Source organism: Aethalodelphis obliquidens, unplaced genomic scaffold (assembly GCF_003676395.1).
Source record: "Aethalodelphis obliquidens isolate GAN/ISIS:26980383/991018 unplaced genomic scaffold, ASM367639v1 scaffold2, whole genome shotgun sequence".
Lineage (NCBI taxonomy): Eukaryota > Metazoa > Chordata > Mammalia > Artiodactyla > Delphinidae > Aethalodelphis > Aethalodelphis obliquidens.
In genome coordinates this window covers 2,700,707-2,719,072 of record NW_020837946.1, presented here as the reverse complement: position 1 = coordinate 2,719,072, position 18,366 = coordinate 2,700,707, and the positions used below count along the sequence as shown (strand labels likewise).

The following is an 18,366-nucleotide window of genomic DNA, read 5'->3' as shown; positions in this document are numbered from 1 at the left end:
TGCACGTTCCTAAGACTAAGACGGGAGGCTGGACCCGGCCACAGGGAACAGCAGCTTGGCTGCTCAAACCTGGAAAAGTACGCACTTTGCACCCAGGGGACCCAGACGGGAGACCCAGTAAACCCAGCCCTTCTTAGAGTCCCTCAGCCAGACTGCATCTGTCATCACAGAACTGGAAATAAGCAGAATCCCGTGGTGTTTCTGGAGGGCCCGTTGGGGGCACGCTGCTCCACAGAGTGACCACCTCACCTTGTTCCCCTGGCTGAGCCTGGGATCATGCCGCATAACGTTTTGTAACCTTATTTTTGTATAGAAAGCTGAAAGCAGCCAGAGTGCTCCAGCAGCCCTGGGCTCTAGTCGTGGCCTGTCCAATGCAGTCATTACCTCGATTTCCTCATTGTAAAATGCCACTTCCCCAGGCAGTTATCAGGAGGGTGAAACAGCACAGGAAAGGTGCGCGTAAACCACAGAGCACTGCACAACGAGCAGCTTACTAAGGATGGGCCGTTACCACTGGCCAACCCAAGATGCCTATAAGGGTTTTAACGAGGAGAGACCCAAAGCATGTTCGAAAGCAAACACAACCTCTGAAAGGTCAAGAGCTGCTCAAAATGTAATAAGATAACTCCAAAGTCTAGAAAAAAAAAAACAAAACCTTTATTTACAACCATGGGAATCCCACAGGAGTACACGAAACACATAATGTGCACAACACACAAAATGAACATTGGAAGTCAACACCACGCCGCGCCCCGGCCCGCAGCACCTCAGTGCCCTATCCGCACCACCATCACGGTGACGTTGTCCGCCGAGCCCCGCTGCACCGCCTTGTTGGCCAGCCTGTTGCAGGCGGCTTCGTAGCGGGCGTCCACGGCGGGCTTCCCTTCTCGGCTCTGGATCTTCTCATCCTACCGGGCAGGAAAGGGGCACTGGTGAGTGGGGACCCCGCACCCCATCACTCTCCTGAGACACCACTGCCACAAGGAAGAACTGCTCCCCAGTCCCCATCAGGGCGGGCAGGACAAACTGACCGGTGAGTCCCCGGGCTGGAGTTCCCACTCCCAACTACAGGGAACATGGGGGAGGAAGGGGGCTTCAGGACTCCTCCTCTAAAGCCCAAGTGCAGCTGGGATGACTGGCACCCTCTCCCTTGTGAGACTTCTTACCTCAAGGCAGGACAAGATGAAGTTCACGGCTTCTTCTGGGTTAAAGACCTTGAAGAGGCCATCACAGGCCAGCAAAATAAACCTACAACACAGAGAAAAAATATAAATGGGTTTTAGCAGCAAACTTTATTAAATGGCCTGGCAGTGGAGGTAAAAATATTTGTCCAACTACTCAAAGGCTAAACATTTTTTAAAACCAATTTAACTTCTATGAGACAAAGGTTAAAACTACTTAAAAATATTTGTAGGTGAAATGTTATACATCAAAACTGGGACTACTCTCTGTTCACCAAAAATTATGGATTAACCTAAACCCACTTCTTAGACAAACTCTAGGAAAATCACCGAATAAAATCCATCAGGTGTTATGATAAATACATGCTAAATTTCTATCACCACACGCCTCGAGCCATTTCCCAAACATAATGCGTGGGCCAAAAGGTTCGTTCAGTTTTTTTCTGTAAGATGGCTCTAGTAGCACTCAGTTGTCTTTAACTTCATTCGAAACAATTTTGTTAGATTGTATGTGACAGCTGTCATATCAGCGTACATTTAAAAAAAAGACTTATTGGGCTTCCCTGGTGGCGCAGTGGTTGAGAGTCCGCCTGCCGATGCAGGGATACGGGTTCATGCCCCGGTCCAGGAAGATCCCACATGCCGCAGAGCGGCTAGGCCCGTGAGCCATGGCCGCTAAGCCTGCGCGTCCGGAGCCTGTGCTCCGCAACGGGAGAGGCCACAACAGTGAGAGGCCCGCGTACCGCAAAAAAAAAAAAAAAAAAAAAAAGACATCAAAATTGGTGAATTTTTGTGTAGCCGTTTTAATATTGAAGATGGGAGGAAAAAAGCAACATTTTCGGCATATTATGATTATTTCAAGAAAGGTAAAAACGCAACTGAAATGCAAAAAAAGATTTGTGCAGTGTATGGAGAAGGTGCTGTGACTGATCGAATGTGTCAAGAGTGGTCTGTGAAGTTTTGTGCTGGAGATTTCTCACTGGACGCCGCTCCGTGGTCGGGTAGACCAGTTGAAGTAGACAGTGATCAAATCGAGACATTCGTTGAGAACAGTCACCGTTATACCAGGCGGGAGACAGCCAACACACTCGAAATACCAGATCAAGCGCTGAAAGTCACCTGCACCAGCTTGGTTATGTTCATCGCTTTGATGTTTGGGTTCCACGTAAGTTAAGCGAAAAAGACCTTCTTGACCGTATTTCCGCATGCGATTCTCTGCTTAAATGTAACGAAAACGTTGTTTTTAAAACAAATTGTGATGGGCGATGAAAAGTGGATACCATACAATAACGTGGAACGGAAGAGATCGTGGGGCAAGCGAAATAAACCACCACCAACCACACCAAAGGCCGGTCTTCATCCAAAGAAGGTGATGTTGTGTATATGGTGGGATTGGAAGGGAGTCCTCTATTATGAGCTCCTTCTGGAAAACCAAACGATTAATTCCAACAAGTACTGCTCCCAATTCCACCAACTAAAAGCAGCACTCGACGAAAAGTGTCCAGAATTAGTCAAGAGAAAACGCATAATCTTCCAGCAGGATAACGCAAAACTGCATGTTTCTTTGATGACCAGGCACAAACTGTTACAGCTTGGCTGGGAAGTTTGATTCATCCACCATATTCACCAGACATTGCACCTTCGGATTTCCATTTATTTCAGTCTTTACAAAATTCTCTCAATGGAAAACAATGTCGATTCCCTGGAGGACTGTAAAAGGCCCCTGGAACAGTTCTTTGCTCAAAAAGATAAAAAGTTTAGGGAAGATGGGATTGTGAAGTTGGCTGAAAAATGGCAGAAGGTAGTGGAACAAAAGGGTGAATACGTTCTTCAATAGTTCTTGGTGAAAATGAAAAATGTGTCTTTTATTTTTACTTAAAAAAACCAAAGGCACTTTTTGGCCAACCTAATAAAACTGACAGTTTGTGGACTTAAGGAATGTTCTCAAGCACTCACTCCCCACGTGAAGGGAGAACCACCTTCCACTTTCACCATCTGAGAACAGGACTACCTCCCTTTCAAAGCCCCCTCTAGACTTCCCAAGGAAAGTCTTTCTGAACAATGATGGATGAGACGAGACAGTTCTGGTTCTCCTAGGACAGTTTCCCCACAGATCTAACACCCTTTTCTCCTCATTTTAATACCCAGGTCCTGGTTTTCCTCTTTTGACTGGGCATTCATTCAACACGTATCTACCAGGGCACAGGTCCAAGCAGGTGCCGGCCCCTTCCACTGACGTGACAGACCCTAAGCAACTGGCCATGATCCAAAGCAGAGGGAGCTCGAGCAGTACATACAACAGGGGGCCTGGTCTAATGTGGGGACAGACGAGACTCCCCTGAGGCATCATCTAGAAAACCAGAGGAGCTGGTGGAACCGTGTCCCGAGACGCTCACTCAGCAGGCAGGGGGCCGGGGTAAGCCTCCTCCCTCGCAGCACTGGCCTCCCCGGTCTCCTTCCACTGCTGCCTTAGTTCACCTCCCCCATCCCCACCCGCAGCGAGGGCCAGTGCATCAGTTCCTCACTGGCCGCTGGGCTCCGTCCTACTCCAGCCTCTAACACTGACTTGCTGAGGGCTTCTGGCACTAGGTATGGTGCCTCACCTTCAAGCAGCTCAGAATTAGGGGCTGGACAATTAAACAAGGGGTCTCTTTCTCAACCTAACTTGACTCTGCTTAAAAACCTCCCAGGATTCTCCACCAATTATGAGCTAAAATTCAAGCTCCTCAGCAAAGAATCCAGGGCCTTTACAATCTGTCCCCAGGTACCCTGCCATCACTTTCCTGACTCCCTATTATGGCATCTGCCTGGCCACATCTTCATCCTGTCCCTGTGTCCGCTCTGCCAAAAAGCCCTTCTCTTTTCTCCAGCAAGGATGCCTCTCTCCCCCCACAGCCAAAGTCTCCCAGAGCACCCCACACTCTTAAGACACACTAGACTGGAACCGCCCATTCACAGGTGCTCCCCCCGGCAGACTGTGGACCCCACGAGAGCAGAAACGGTATTTTATTTATCCCTGCACCTCTAGGGCCTAGCACAGTGCCCGAGACATGGCTGCCCACCCCAGGTTCACTACACAAACTGGAAGAAATCAGAAGAGAAACAAAACCATGTGCGTGCACACCTGTGCCTCTGGGAGGTTTTACCTGTCGTTGGGGGTCAGCTGGCAGCGTCTGATATCTGGCACAGAAGTGACCCCACAGCGCTTGTACTGCCCATCCCCAATGGAGCGGGACACCTCCAGCACACCCAGGACACGCCCGTCCCTAAAATGAGGGGAAAAGCAAATTCAGATTCCATCTGACAGTCACGGGTCACAGTACTCAGAATCCGATCTTAAAAGCAGAAAAATGGGATAGAGTAAAAGATGTAACCTGTGGAATCCGCATCTCTTAGCCTCTAATACATAGCAGCGTCTGAGCATTTCTGTGCTGAGTCTTCTTTGTTCTAGGTCGTTCACACTCCTGCTGCCCCTGGCTCCTCAGCCCAACAGCACACTGATGGGGACAGCGCCCCCTCTAGCTGGCATACGGCAGCCCTGGGCCTAATCCATTGATTTGCCCACAGTCCATGGTCAAACTTGATTGGATGGGGACCTGGCTTTGTTTTTATCGTAAAGCTTCTCACGTGATTCAACCATGTCACCAGAGTTAAGAATAGCTGGAACAGAGGGATATTTTGCATTTCACTCTAATCAGATTCGGAAAATACCTGAAAATGACTATTCCCAGATTTGGAAGCGAGTTTTCTTTACACTGGGTATGAATAAGATTTAATATGACTTAAATACAAATGGCAGTGTTCTGCACAGCATTATACTTCCACCCATTCTATTTTTAGATGAGGGATAGGGAGATGGGAAGGTGACCTATGAAAAGACTCCACATTGTAAGACAGTTCTGTCAGCAGGAGAAACAGTCCCTAGCCTGACACTCCCAAGGACAATCCGGGCGGTGTACTTGCTGTGTGACCTCGGGCAGCTGCAACCTCCCAAGCATCTAGACCCTCATGTGTAAAACCAGAACCCACGCTCGACAAGGTGCGTCAGAGCACTCAGCAAACAGCAGCTGTGCGTGCGTGGAGGTGTACTGTCACCACGGGGCTCCCAAACGACAGAACAAGCTCTGGAGATGCTGTGTGATGGACACACATGGCCAGAAGCTGCTCGCCTGGGTCTGGGCTGCTGTCTCATAGAGTCAGAGCTCAGCCTGGCCCCTGGCCCTTCACTGTGCCCACAAAGTCGCCCTCACCCTCCCAGTGGTCACAGCTGAATCACCAGCAACGAAGACTTCTGCTGGTGTCTGTGAAGAGCTGAGCAGTCTTCTCAAGTGCAAACAGTAAAACGCGCAGCAAGAGGGGCCGAAGTGCACAGGGGCCGAGCTGAAGAGTGAAGCGGGGCGGGGGGGCAGGATCCCTCAGCCTCAAGAGCGCCTTTGAGGAAGCAGCTCAAAGCACGAGCACCGTGAGAAGCCAACAAAGCGCTTCTTCAGGATCGAGGAACTGGGTGCCTGGTGCGCACCCAACCCCACCCCCAAATCATAAACCCAGCTTGTTTCAGTGAGATTGTGTGCAATGGCAGGTCCCAAAGCCCCAGTTACTACCAGCACAACTCAGTACACAAAACGTGGAACAATTCTTGAGTCTAATGAAGAAAAATGTGTGTGCCACAACACAGGAGCTGCCATTTCCATTCCTGTTTACTGAGCAAAGTTCTACACAGAGTGGAAATCTTACACTCACTCACCTACTGGAGTGACAGGAGAAAGCAACAACGGACAGAATCGCAGACCCAGGAAAAGCCACTTACGCTTCAGAAACGGACACCGCAAGCTGGCTGTCACTCTGCCTGCACTCAGTGTCACGGGCTATCTAAGACGTGTGTGTGCAAACGCCAGTCAGCTCCAGAGGCCAGTGCCAACTCTAAGGCTGTGCATCACAAGAGCACGAAGCCACACCACCTGCCTTCATGGTCAGTGACAACTGGAACAGGACCACACCCGATGAGGCCTGTCCGGAACCAGCCACGTGGATGTGTGGGCTCGCACTTCCCGGCGCGCTCCAATCCCCCTCAGCAGAGCTCCTCCACATGCACCCGATACGATACGCGGCCAGCTTCCTAAACGCACAATAGGAAGCTGCGTGCTCTGCAGCGGGTTCTCCCTCAACAAACGGCTGAAAACCCACTCTCCTCCCGCTACCCTCCAAGTTCTCCCCCAAGACCACCATGCTGAGGAGGGAGTGGGCTTTGAGGTCCACACTCACGACCCACGTGCCTTCCCTCGGTACCAATCGTCCACAGGCCTGGCCTCCCACCCTCAAGCGACTTTTGCTCCACATTGCTTTGTCCCTCATCTCCTTCCCATCTGCCCAGCTGTCAGAGAACTGCTGTTCTATTGGTGGGAAAGTCGTTCAACAGAGTCCCCTGATCGTAGCTCTTTTTGCTGCCATTTTCTGTTCCAGTTCTCCCTTCGCAATCGGAGCGGGAGGCACTGGGACAGCCAATCTGGCTGTGAGGACAAGCCAGACCCTGCTTGGACTTCAGCAACTCTGGCAGGTGAGCAAATGCAGGGACTCGGTGGTCTTGCCAGGCTCGGAAAGCTGAGGCTGGGAGGTGGACGCTCCATCCTCTTCTGACCATCCCAGGATTGCAGATGCCAAGATCCGCTGTATTAATATGATGCGTGCTACAGAGAAGACTGCAGGTATGATTCCAGAAGTGTTTCTTTTTGCCATCAGAGACCTGTACCAGCACAAGTACTGCAAATCTGACACTAAATGCTACATGTGCAAGCTTCCCTTCAGCTGTTCAGTTGCCTTCCTTGTAAAATAAACACAAAACTGTTTTCACCTTCTCCGAGGAAGTCACCTGAAGGCGTGTAACGCACTGCTGCATACAGTATACTACCTTCAGTGTAAGCAAGTAGGAAAATAAAAATACATACGTGGATTTGCTTATTTTTGTAAAAAGAAACACTGAAAAGAATCAGGAAATAAGGGTGAAGGGAACAGAGACAAAAGCATGTCTAACTGTGCCTTTTATTTAACTTAGATAATTAACCACGTAAATGTGGGGGGGGTTTCATTTTTAAAATTGTGGTAAAAATACATGTAACATAAAATTTACCATCTTAACTACTTTTTTTTTTAAAAATAAATTTATTTATTTATTTTTGGCTGTGTTGGGTCTTCGTTTCTGTGCGAGGGCTTTCTCTAGTTGCGGTGAGCGTGGGCCTCTCACTATTGCAGCCTCTCTTGTTGTGGAGCACAGGCTCCAGACGCACAGGCTCAGTAGTTATGGCTCACGGGCCGAGTTGCTCCGTGGCATGTGGGATCTTCCCAGACCAGGTCTCGAACCCGTGTCCCCTGCTTTGGCAGGCAGATTATCAACCACTGCGCCACCAGGGAAGTCCCTTAAGACCTTTTTTTTTTTTTTTGCGGTACGTGGGCCTCTCACTGTTGTGGCCTCTCCCATTGCGGAGCACAGGCTCCGGACACGTAGGCTCAGCGGCCATGGCTCACGGGCCCGGCTGCTCCGCGGCATGTGGGATCTCCCCGGACTGGGGCACGAACCCGTGTCCCCTATATTGGTAGGCGGACTCTCAACCACTGCGCCACCAGGGAAGCCCTTAACTACTTTTACACGTACAGTTGAGTGGCATTAAGTACATTCACGTTGTTGTGCAACCATCACCACAATCCATCTCCAAAAACCTTCCCATCTTCCCAAACTGAACTCTGCGGCCATTAAACACCAACTCCCCCTCCCCCTCCCCCGACAACTCCCACCCTACTTTCTGTCCCGGTGATGATTCTGACCACTCAGGGACCTCATATAAGTGAAACCATACAGCAGTCACTCTTCTGTGACTAGCTTATTCTAACACTTAGCAAAATGTCCTCAAGGTTCATCCATGCGACAGGATTTCCTTCCTTGTTAAGGCTGAATAGTATTTCCATTGTATGGAGAAACCGTATTTTGTTCACGACTTCATCTATGGATGGACACTTGGGTTGCTTCCACCTTTTGGTTCTTGTGAAAAATGCTGCTATGAACATGGGTGCACGCCTATCTCTTCTAATCCACTGCTTTGAATTTTGGCAGGTATATACCCAGGAGTGGAATTGCTAGATCATATGGTAGATCTATTTATTTTTTATTTTTAAATTTATTTTTCATTGAAGTACACTTGATTTACAATGTTGTGTGATAGATCTATTTTTAATTTGTGAGGAACTGCCAAACTAGTTTCCACAGCAGATGCACCATTTTACATTCCCACCAGCAGGAAAAGCCCTGAAGTTGAAAGCAAAATGAAACTGATGATCATAATAACCAGAGTGTAACAAAACCGCAGTGAAAATAGTTATCCCACGTTTACACACAGTACTCCGTACATCCTCAGTGAAGCACAGACTAAGGATAAGAGAACCACAGGAACTCAAATTCATTAATAGTGATACTGTTGATACTATGATTTCCAAGCTATTTTGGCAAATAAATACACTAATGTTGTCAGGAACCAAGATTTTCAGCATAAAAGAAGACACTACAAGTACTGAATCAAAGAATTTAAGAGAAAGCCCTATAAGTGTCCAATATGAATGAGAAATAGCAATCTAAGCTCACAGCTTAAAGAGAGAGAGAGAGAGAGAGAGAGAGAGAGAGAGGGAGAGGGAGAGAGAGAAAGAGAGAGAGAGTGTGTGTGTGTGTTTCCTGGCTCTGTCCTAGAACAGACGCAGAATTGATGACGCTGCAGTTGAAACAAGCATCCCCAGCATATGGAGCTCAGCTTTAAGACAAAGGCAGAAGTGTCTGAAGCAAGCCGAAGCTCCCGCCCACTGGCCACAGAGGAGGTCATGTGAGCAGCAAGAGCACCCTGCCTCTACAGCTAGAATCAGCGCCTCCAATACATAAAGCCACCTGCAGTGACTCATGGAGCAAGGAAAAGGGGATGGAGAGAAGCAGAGAAGGGAAAGAAAACACTAGTTTCCACAACTGTGGGTGGCTCTCACTCTGCAAATGGTGATTAAAGAATTCAACATTTACCCTGCTTTCAGGGAGAAACTATGGTACTTCCCCTATTGATGAAGGAAAGCCTTTCTTTATAAGGATGCCTGTCAATACACGTAGAAGGAAGCACAGAAGTAGATGATCATCTTTGCCATCCCTGTGAAATAAATGATTCATGCAAGGCTCACTAAGGGATGCTAAAACCGTCAGCTGAAAGGCTGGTGGGCCACAATGTTCACAAGGTGCTCAAGTGTATCTCCCCGGATCATGGGCTGATAACACGGAAACACGTCCTTTCACTCTGGAGCCATCTGTTGTCACCACATGGTAGCCATGGTAGCCAGCATGGAATCAGTATCACACCAGTGACCTTACATGGCTACTGAAGTGAGGGACTATCAAAAGTACATAGCATCCCCCGTCAAATATTTTTGCTGAAAATGTCTTATCTGAATTTAAAGAAGCCTTTAGACCTAACTTCTAGTTCACAAGAAATACACACAAGCGACTTAAACAATACTATGAAAAAACAGCACTGGTGACCCTATACAAGTGCTGACTAGTGATGATCCAAGCCTAGTACAAGTGGAGATGATTCTACATGGAAAGATGTGAGTCCAAGGTAGATGCGAACACTGACCAGACCCTGGTTTCAAACAGAGACACTGTGGGGACAACTGGGGAAATACGAGTACAGACGGGATATTAGATAACCTAACACAACCTAAGGAATTATTATTTTCTTAGGTGTTATGTCTGCAACTAACTTTTAAATAGTTCAGCCAAACACACACATAAACAGACAAAGCAAAATGGCAAAATGTTAACTACTGAATCTAGGTGGTAGGTATTGAAATGTTTACTCTTTTAAAATGTTTTCTGCATGTTTGAAAATTTTAATAATAAAAGGAGGAGGGGGTGGTGGAAAAGAAAAAGCATGCCACCCCTGGCCTCAGGCAGGAGATGGGCCACAGCCTGGCCCTGCTGCTCAGGAACAGAAAGCCCCTGCTGTCTCTGAGCCTCCCACCCCGTTTCTCTAAATTGAGGGGCTCACCCTAAGCCCACACTGTTCTTAGCAAGTAGGGACTGGGAAACAGGAAGTAAATGCAATGCAGCTAATCTTACTTTCAGCCATAGGACTGCCAATGTCAAAATCTTTTCAAGGAGTTCAGGCAAAAGCAGCATTTTAAAGTTATAATAAAGGGCAGAAAAGGTGATGCTGACACTAACACTGGGGTCACATTCTCGGGCATTAACTTCCACAGCAGTCATGGGGGAGAAGTCAGGCACAGAGCACTGGCCAAGGTCTGAACCCAGCCTGCAGTTCCGTCGACGCTCATGTAGCAGCCACAACCAAGACCCAAATCACCTTTGACTAACCCAGGAGTTTTTTTAACCAACCCTAAGAATTCTAACTGCTCTCCAGAGACCTCCCTGCACCCCTGGCTAGAAACAGCCTGAAGCAATAATAAAAACTGCCCCAAATAAACAACAAGAGAAACTACACATCCAAGGACAAATAACTGCACTCTTACACTGATATATTACTTCTCCCTTATCTCCAACAGGAGACAAAATCCTCATGGGGTCAAACTGTAAGATGAACCAGAAAACACCTCTGATCAAATTCATAGTGCAATGTCCTTAAAGTATAATTCTCCTAAAGTGCAGAAAAGACTTAAGCCCTCCTTTAACTACCTGAGAGATGGCAGATGATAAACTAGAGCCGGCACACACCCTTCAAAGGTGTAAAGAGAGATGAACTGGAATTGCCACGGACGCAGCCAGGTAAGAGCGGCCCTCTGGGCTAGATAAGTTGTTCTCCAGGAAGACCAGAGGTGATCAGCACACACTACTGTCTTACATTTACTGTCTTAACCACTTTAGATTTTCTCTCTGGAGAATTTGCCGAAAACTGTAGCTTACCGGGTTGTGACAAATGACAGCTTTTATGAGAGTTACCAGGACCAGAGACAATGCTGCAAACGGTGAACTTCAATTTGAGACAGGTCTCCTGTTGCAAACGTAGGGAAGCATGTTTCTTGCATACATTTTTTGCTCCCACTTGGACACAGGTGAAATCCTACAACACTCGTTCACCTACTTCGACTTCACCAGGTTAGACCTCATACAGAGTCTCATTACGCTGAAGACTGCATGACACAGAACGTTCCACCCTCAGAGGTCTCAAGGCTGCTTTTACGTAAGTGAACCCTCCTTCCCGAGTTCCCGTCACTCCCGGTTACCTGACATTCCCTCCAGCCTTCTGTATTCTCATTCGTTCCTCATACTGGGTTGGATTATGCTCCTTGCTGAGGCTTAAGGCTGCATGTTTTTGACTCTCCTCATTGTAACGACACAGGATTGCCTGGGAAGATGGAGAGTACACTGGCTGTGAAATTTAATGGGCCCAGCACCTAAAGTTGACAGCTGAAGAGAAAGGCTAACAATGGAGTTTCAGATTCAGCCTCCTGCTGACAAACTTGAGGTCAGTGGATCCAGCATCAACAGTACAAGCAGCAAAGTGGTGTCACAAAAAAAATTCAGGGAGAGAAGCCCCGGGCTTGGGTCTCAACTCTGGTGCAAACTCTGCTGGATGACCACAGCTCACTGCTCACCCTCACTAGGCCATCATCTTCTCATCTGTGACGTGAAAGGGAGGACCTAACAGGTACCAAGGCCCCTTTAGGCGTTACCATTCCAAGAGTTTACAATGGCAAAGACGAGGGCAGTTTGGTGGGCTGACCAAGTACCTCTCCGTGGGTTCCCGCCACCATGTTTACTGTGTGGTAACTTCCGGACAAACCTCTTATTCTACAGAGGAGGAAGCCTGAGGCCCAGGGGATAAGCATCGTGCCTAGAGTCAGAGAGCAAGGCCAGGACTCAAACTTGGGCCTGACTCCAAAGTCTCTCTTTTTTTGGCCAATTTTACTCATGTTGTTTTTTTAAGTCCTTTGATCTAAACACCTATGTACAAGAGACAGTCCACTAGACAGACCCACTAAAACATCACCAGAACATGAACTCCACTAGGGCAGGGCTGTCATCTGTGATGCTACAGCTCCTAGCGCTCCATATTTATAGATCACCCTAAAAGCAACAGGGGTGGGAGCAGCTATTTCCACGTCTGAAGGTGCTAGTAAGAGTGGGAAGGTCACTTTGTCCAGTGACTGCTGAACAAGCATGGAGAATGGCTGAAAAGCAAGCGGCAAAGGAGGTGAACATCCGCTCCTGGCAGGGGAGGTGGGAGGGACTGCAGAGACCCTGCAGAGCACTGCCCTCCAGCTCTGTCATTCCCCACAACTGGGACTGGGACACAGGATGTCACCAGTGGGAAATCATCGCGTTTCTCCCTCAGCCAGGTGTACTGGGCTCAACGGATATATGTCACATCATCTAGCACTTTCTAGTTACAGCTTTTGAGTTATTCATTCATTATGGCCTGAGGTCAGAAAAATGAAGATGAATATTTAAGGTACTTGCAGGCCAATTAAATTCCAACTCACAGCTCTGTATCTGACAGACAGGGTATAAGCCTTCTCAGAGAACAACCAACCTCAAGCTTAGCTGCTGTTCCCTGACCCAGAACTTAAACCCTGCAGCAGAACCCCCTGCAGCAACCCCAATAGAAGATTCCAACCCAGCCATCATCACTGTAATCTTATTCAGCAAGTGCTTCTACAGCTCTTCTCCCATGTGACATGCTGTTATCTAAATAGGTGCCTCCAGAGTCACATACCCGACTATCTCCGAGGTTGGCAATATAAAGAATGTTGTCTACAGCCAGAACACAGGTAGCAGTGGACCCATCTTTCCAGGCAGGCTTCCTGGGGGGAAACACATCAGAAATACAGTCACCACCAACATGCTAGCACTTTGAGGCTAATTTCCAGAGTTGAATGGGGAGTCTTATACTTTTTAAATGGATGGTTTGATACGTGCTTTTTTCTGTTCCAGATTTCGTTAAGTTGTGAGAGATTACTTGGTGCTAGGAACTTTTCAGACAGTGAGCATCAGCATTAAACTGCATTAGCAGGCCTGGAATGTGTTTAGGAAAACAACACGTGTGCTCCACTCATGTGTCTTCATGTGGTTATTACACTTACTGGCTTGAAGCTTGCTTCAGGAATTCTTCATCAGTATGCTTGAAAGTGTCCAAGAGGCATCTTTTCACGGTTTTCTCTACACTGATTACATCTCCTATTACAGAAGGAACAAAAGAAAACAAACTCTTAAGGAGGGAAGATTATCCTCCCGCCACTGTCATTTTGTTTCTGTATTACAACCAAGAACAGCCTGTACTTCCTCACCTCTAAGTGCCACCTGCATTTGGTTTTAGTAGTCTCCCAAATACAAAGGCAAGACACTCACTTGTACCCAAAGACATTCCACGAGAGGGGCCAATCACTCAGAGACACGAGAAGTTCCATACTAGGCACACCTGCACGGCCACTGCACCTGCTCACCTCGGAGCCGCCTCCTCTCAGCCCTGCTCTTTTATTTTTTTTTATTTTTATTTTTTGCGGTACGCGGGCCTCTTACTGTTGTGGCCTCTCCCGTTGTGTAGCACAGGCTCCGGATGCGCAGGCTCAGCGGCCATGGCTCACGGGCCCAGCCGCTCCGCGGCATGTGGGATCTTCCCGGACCGGGGCATGAACCCGTGTCCCCTGCATTGGCAGGCGGACTCTCAACCACTGCGCCACCAGGGAAGCCCATCCCTGCTCTTTTAGAGTCACCAAGGACTCTGCTAAAGCCAGTGACATGTCACTGATCAGCACAAACAGCCAACACCAAGATGAACATGAACCGATTTAGCTCTCAGTCTCACCTTTAGGAAATTTCCTGATTAAGTTCTGATGCAAATTCTGTGCAGCAAATTTTGAGGCTCGAATTCCTCCATGTCCATCGAAAACAGCAAAATATGAAACCCGGGTACTGGAACAATGAACTGAGAGTCAGAGAGATTCTCACAGCAAAGACTACTCCTCTCCATAAAAGCTGTTAACTCTTAGACAGCGAACATTAACATTACCTGAGACAAACATTTAAGTAACTTCCGTGACATTTTTAAATTAAGAATTAAAAACTCACACTTGTTTTTAAAAATCAAGATCTATTAACCCTGATTTTTCACTAAACTAAAATTCAGAACTTTTTTCTATTTAAAGCAGATTTAGTTTCAAACACTAACACACAGATAAACAGTTACTGATCCAAGACGGTCAAAAATATCTGTAAGAGTTATAGCTGATTCACTTTGTTGTATGGCAGAAACTAACACAATATTGTAAAGCAATTATACTCCAATAAAGATATTAAAAAATTATTTTAAAAAATCTATGAGAGACAGAATAGGTAATTTCAGGATTCTTGCTCAAACTCCGACCAATATAGAATTCTTAAAGCCTATCTTACTATAGTCTTATTCCTATTCCCCTTTCAAGTTTTGCCAAAAAACATAAATAGAATAAATGTCATTAAAAAACTGTTTCAAGAAGGATAGAACAAAAATGCCTATGAGAAATGACATTTATTCTGCAGAGCTGCTCTTTTTTCAAACATTTTTGAAATTCCTTTTCAATTTGGGACATCACAAGCCATGAAAAAATAAATTTCATGTGGTTGATAACTCAGAATCTTACAGCGTAGTATTTGCTAGTTATGGCTTAGTGTTCCTCAATTAAATCTATCCCGAAAATATCTACCCCCGTGGGGCTCTCCAGAAGCCCCTTTCCTGGGTTCAAAAGCAACTCCAAAGCATATTCCTGCTCTTGGTGAGCAATGGCTTTTCCTCCATGCCTTTTCCTTCATTTTAGTTTGTACAACTGCAGGAAATCTTCTTGATGCCATTTCTGCTTTTTTGTTCTCTTTCTGGGCCCTCGCTATATGCACTAGCTCTCCCGGTCACCATTCACCTCTGTAATTAGCAGCTTCTACCTCTATCTCCTGGGTCAAAGAATAAGAATACTATCTGTCAGAACCTCTTCAGGTACTGGTGGAAAGCACACACCCCAAGACCCAAAATAGGGAGAGTCATTTCCCAATTAGCAGGGTTTCTCAAGTTCAGCAGGACAATTGTTGTAGGGCTAACCCGTGCACTATAGGATAACATCCTGGCCTCCACTCACCATATGCCAGTAGTACATCCCCCACTGTGACAACCAAAAATGTCCCTGGGGGGCAAAACCAACCCCAGCTGAGAACTACTGATGTTGAACCAAGCAGCTCAAGAAATACGTCTTTCTAATAAACACAAACTGGACACAGCCCAAAGTTCCCATCAGAACAGAGACTTTTATGCCATCAGGCTGCTAGAGCACAGACACTCACATGAGGGAGGAGGGGGGCCTACACTCCTCGGTGATGTCATTCAGGATGACATGGGCGTCCTGCATCTCCTCCCGCTCGCCCTTCCGCTCAGCTACATAGCCTTTCAAACCAAAGATCACCGAAGAGCCTAAGAAAAAGAGAACAAAAAGCCAATACAAAACTGTGCCCTTCTCTCCAGAAGCCCTAGTCCCAGAGCAAATGAGAGGGAACTATGGCTGTTCTACTCAGCAATGCCCTAATGCTGCAAACAAATAAGCTATACCCCTCAAGGCATCTCCCGGACTGCAAGTCTGTTACAAGATTCAGACCACTGTTGGACAGGGCCGGTCTCTGCAAGGCTGAGCAGTGGAAAGGAGACAGCAGACGACAGCAAGTTAGTACAGAATGGCTTCTCTTGCGAGGGCATTAAGTCAGAGCACCAGAGCAAGGAATGTGCTGTCATCCCACAGAAGTGGGACTTGAACTGGGGCAAGGAATTCTGTGCAAATCTAGTCTGTCAATAATTTAATAAGGACAAAAAAATTTCTAGTTTAGAGGAATGCAAGCAAGTAGAGTTTATCCCTAATACCCTGTTGGATACACTGGAAATATATATTTCCATGCTTGAGGCTGGAAGAATTTGAACAAATGGTAAGATCAGCTGCTTTTACTTTAACTGAGGAAGGAAAGGAAAAAGGAGTTCACTGGAGGCGCAGAAATTTCTCTTTAATGGCTGGTTTAAGCTTTTTCTGACACCTAGATCCATAGAAGTGATAGAATGAGCGCTTTCTGAAGAGCGGCTGGTGGCAGGCACAGTGCTCTCCAGGCTCAAGGCAGTGACAAGCCAAGCTGAGCGCACGTCTTCACAGCAGAGGCGGAGCAGGTCCTCTCACACCTGCACTGCGGCCTACAGCCTCTGCCTTGAGCTCACTTATGGCACAAGACAAAGTGGCCAGTGCGATAAGTGAAAATCCACAGTTTTTCTCTTTAGCTGATACTTTTCATTTCTTCCCCACTCACTGTGACATGTTACAAAGCTGACTACAAATTTCAATTGCTTTTTCCAGCCTCAGGCTGTCTCTTGGGACCTGTCTACTGAGCTATTCACAGAATTCCAAGTGCTAACCAACAGGCTGGGGACAAGGAACTGGGGGGCCAATAAGCTAAACACTCACTGCCGAAGGCTAAGTAAGAACTACCTGTGGTTTTTAACCCTTGAAGGACAAATGCAGGTTTCCTATCTGACCAAAGGTAACAGATGTACATGGAGAGCAAGGAGAGAGGAAGCAAAAGTAAACTTGGAAATCCGTTTGCAAATAAGAAACCCTATCCACTTCTTAAATACAGACATTAAAAGGAAGTATTGGGTTGGCCAAAAAGGTCATTCAGTTAATGAATACATTATTCAATGAACTTCTTGGTGAAAATGAAAAATGTCTTTTATTTTTACTTAAAACCGAACGAACTTTTTGGCCAATCCAATATTGTCGGAAAGCTGAGCTTGCTTTTTGCTCTGGGTTGTTTTACAATATGAAGTCTAATACATTTGTTTTCAAACTGTCTGAAAACCTTTACAAACTTTCTTTTCCACAAGCTCTTCACTGCCATTCTTCTCTTCTTCAGAGGTTTTTCTCTTTGCTCCTTTCCCTTCATTCTTTACCACCTGGGATATCGAAGTGTCAAGAGAACCTGGAAATATAAAGTCAAAGCCAGACAGAAACACAGCTGTAGACGATAAGAGTCCCTAGCAGACCAGGCTCCCTCCCAGCCCTCAGAGACAAAAGACATTTGAGAGAGGCCTGGCAGAGACAGAGGCACAGCAGTCACGGCTATGACTTTGAGGGGTGGGGCAGTGCCTGGGCACCCACAGTGGGAGACCACAAATTAAGATCCAGGCCCTGCTCAGACTGGCATAAGACGACATGCAAGAGAGGCTTCTCAGTGGTAAAAATACACATTCATATCTTGGGGCTATGGCACATATATGATGTTTTACATCCACAAGCCCTTACTTATAAATAAGTTTCCAAAATCTGCAAAGTGAAATGTCCTGAACCAGTTCAAAAGAGTAACAAGTGTAGGGCTTCCCTGGTGGCGCAGTGGTTGAGAGTCCAACTGCCGATGCAGGGGACACGGGTTCATGCCCCAGTCCGGGAAGATCCCACATGCCGTGGAGCGGCTGGGCCCGTGAGCCATGGCCGCTGAGCCTGCGCGTCCGGAGCCTGTGCTCCGCAACAGGAGAGGCCACAACAGTGAGAGGCCCGTGTACCGCAAAAAAAAAAAAAAAGAGTAACAAGTGCCAAAAAAGGCTTAAAATAAACATCAGGCTTTAAGAACTGTACGTATCCTGAAAGGCAAAATAGGACCGCTGAAGCCATTCCCACTTGCAAAGGGACGAATTTGTATTCAAAGCCAGAGCTAAGAGCACCTGCAGTGTGTATGCATTTTGGAACAACAGAAGTCTAGTTTCAAATCTCAGTTCTGCCACTTCCAAGGGGTGTGCCCTTAAGGCAAGTTACTTAACCTTCCAGCCTCAGTTTCTTCACCCGTAATAGGGCGAATACTGTCCTCTCAGGGGCTTGTTTGAAAACTGCTGGGGAGAAGGTATGTAAAGCATTCATCACAGTGCCTGGTCCATCAAGTATCCAATAAATGGCCCTAAGTATTCTCTGCATTTAGGTTTAAAAGCATGCAACCATTTATTATTTATTCAACTATTCTTTGCCAGACATTTCTGAGTACTGAGAAAAAAAAGGAAAGAAATGTCCCTGCCTGCAAGAAGGGTCAATTACTTGCAAAGGACAGATTTCTGCAACAGTATAACACACACATCCCACCCCACATAGTAAGGCAAATTAACTGGGA

The 18,366-nt window shown here is 46.9% G+C and overlaps 1 protein-coding gene across 7 annotated transcripts in view; it reads right to left on the bottom strand.

Annotated features, from left to right (window-relative positions):
• Window positions 1-633: 633 nt before the first annotated feature.
• ILKAP (ILK associated serine/threonine phosphatase) overlaps window positions 634-18,366 on the bottom strand; it is a 29,331-nt gene continuing 11,598 nt past the window's right edge. For 4 of the 7 annotated variants that reach the window (XM_027116959.1, XM_027116965.1, XM_027116982.1 and 1 more), the window contains 9 exons: window positions 17,071-17,190; window positions 15,523-15,649; window positions 14,021-14,127; window positions 13,299-13,392; window positions 12,932-13,019; window positions 11,439-11,560; window positions 4,328-4,447; window positions 1,167-1,248; window positions 634-908 (listed from right to left, as the gene is read on the bottom strand). In XM_027116959.1, the coding sequence (XP_026972760.1) occupies window positions 768-908; window positions 1,167-1,248; window positions 4,328-4,447; window positions 11,439-11,560; window positions 12,932-13,019; window positions 13,299-13,392; window positions 14,021-14,127; window positions 15,523-15,649; window positions 17,071-17,190 (1,001 nt within the window). In that variant the 3' untranslated portion in view covers window positions 634-767. Of the gene's footprint in view, window positions 909-1,166; window positions 1,249-4,305; window positions 4,448-11,438; window positions 11,561-12,931; window positions 13,020-13,298; window positions 13,393-14,020; window positions 14,128-15,522; window positions 15,650-17,070; window positions 17,191-18,366 lie in introns of those variants that run through there. The other 3 variants (XM_027116990.1, XM_027116999.1, XM_027117003.1) reach the window with 2 other exon arrangements.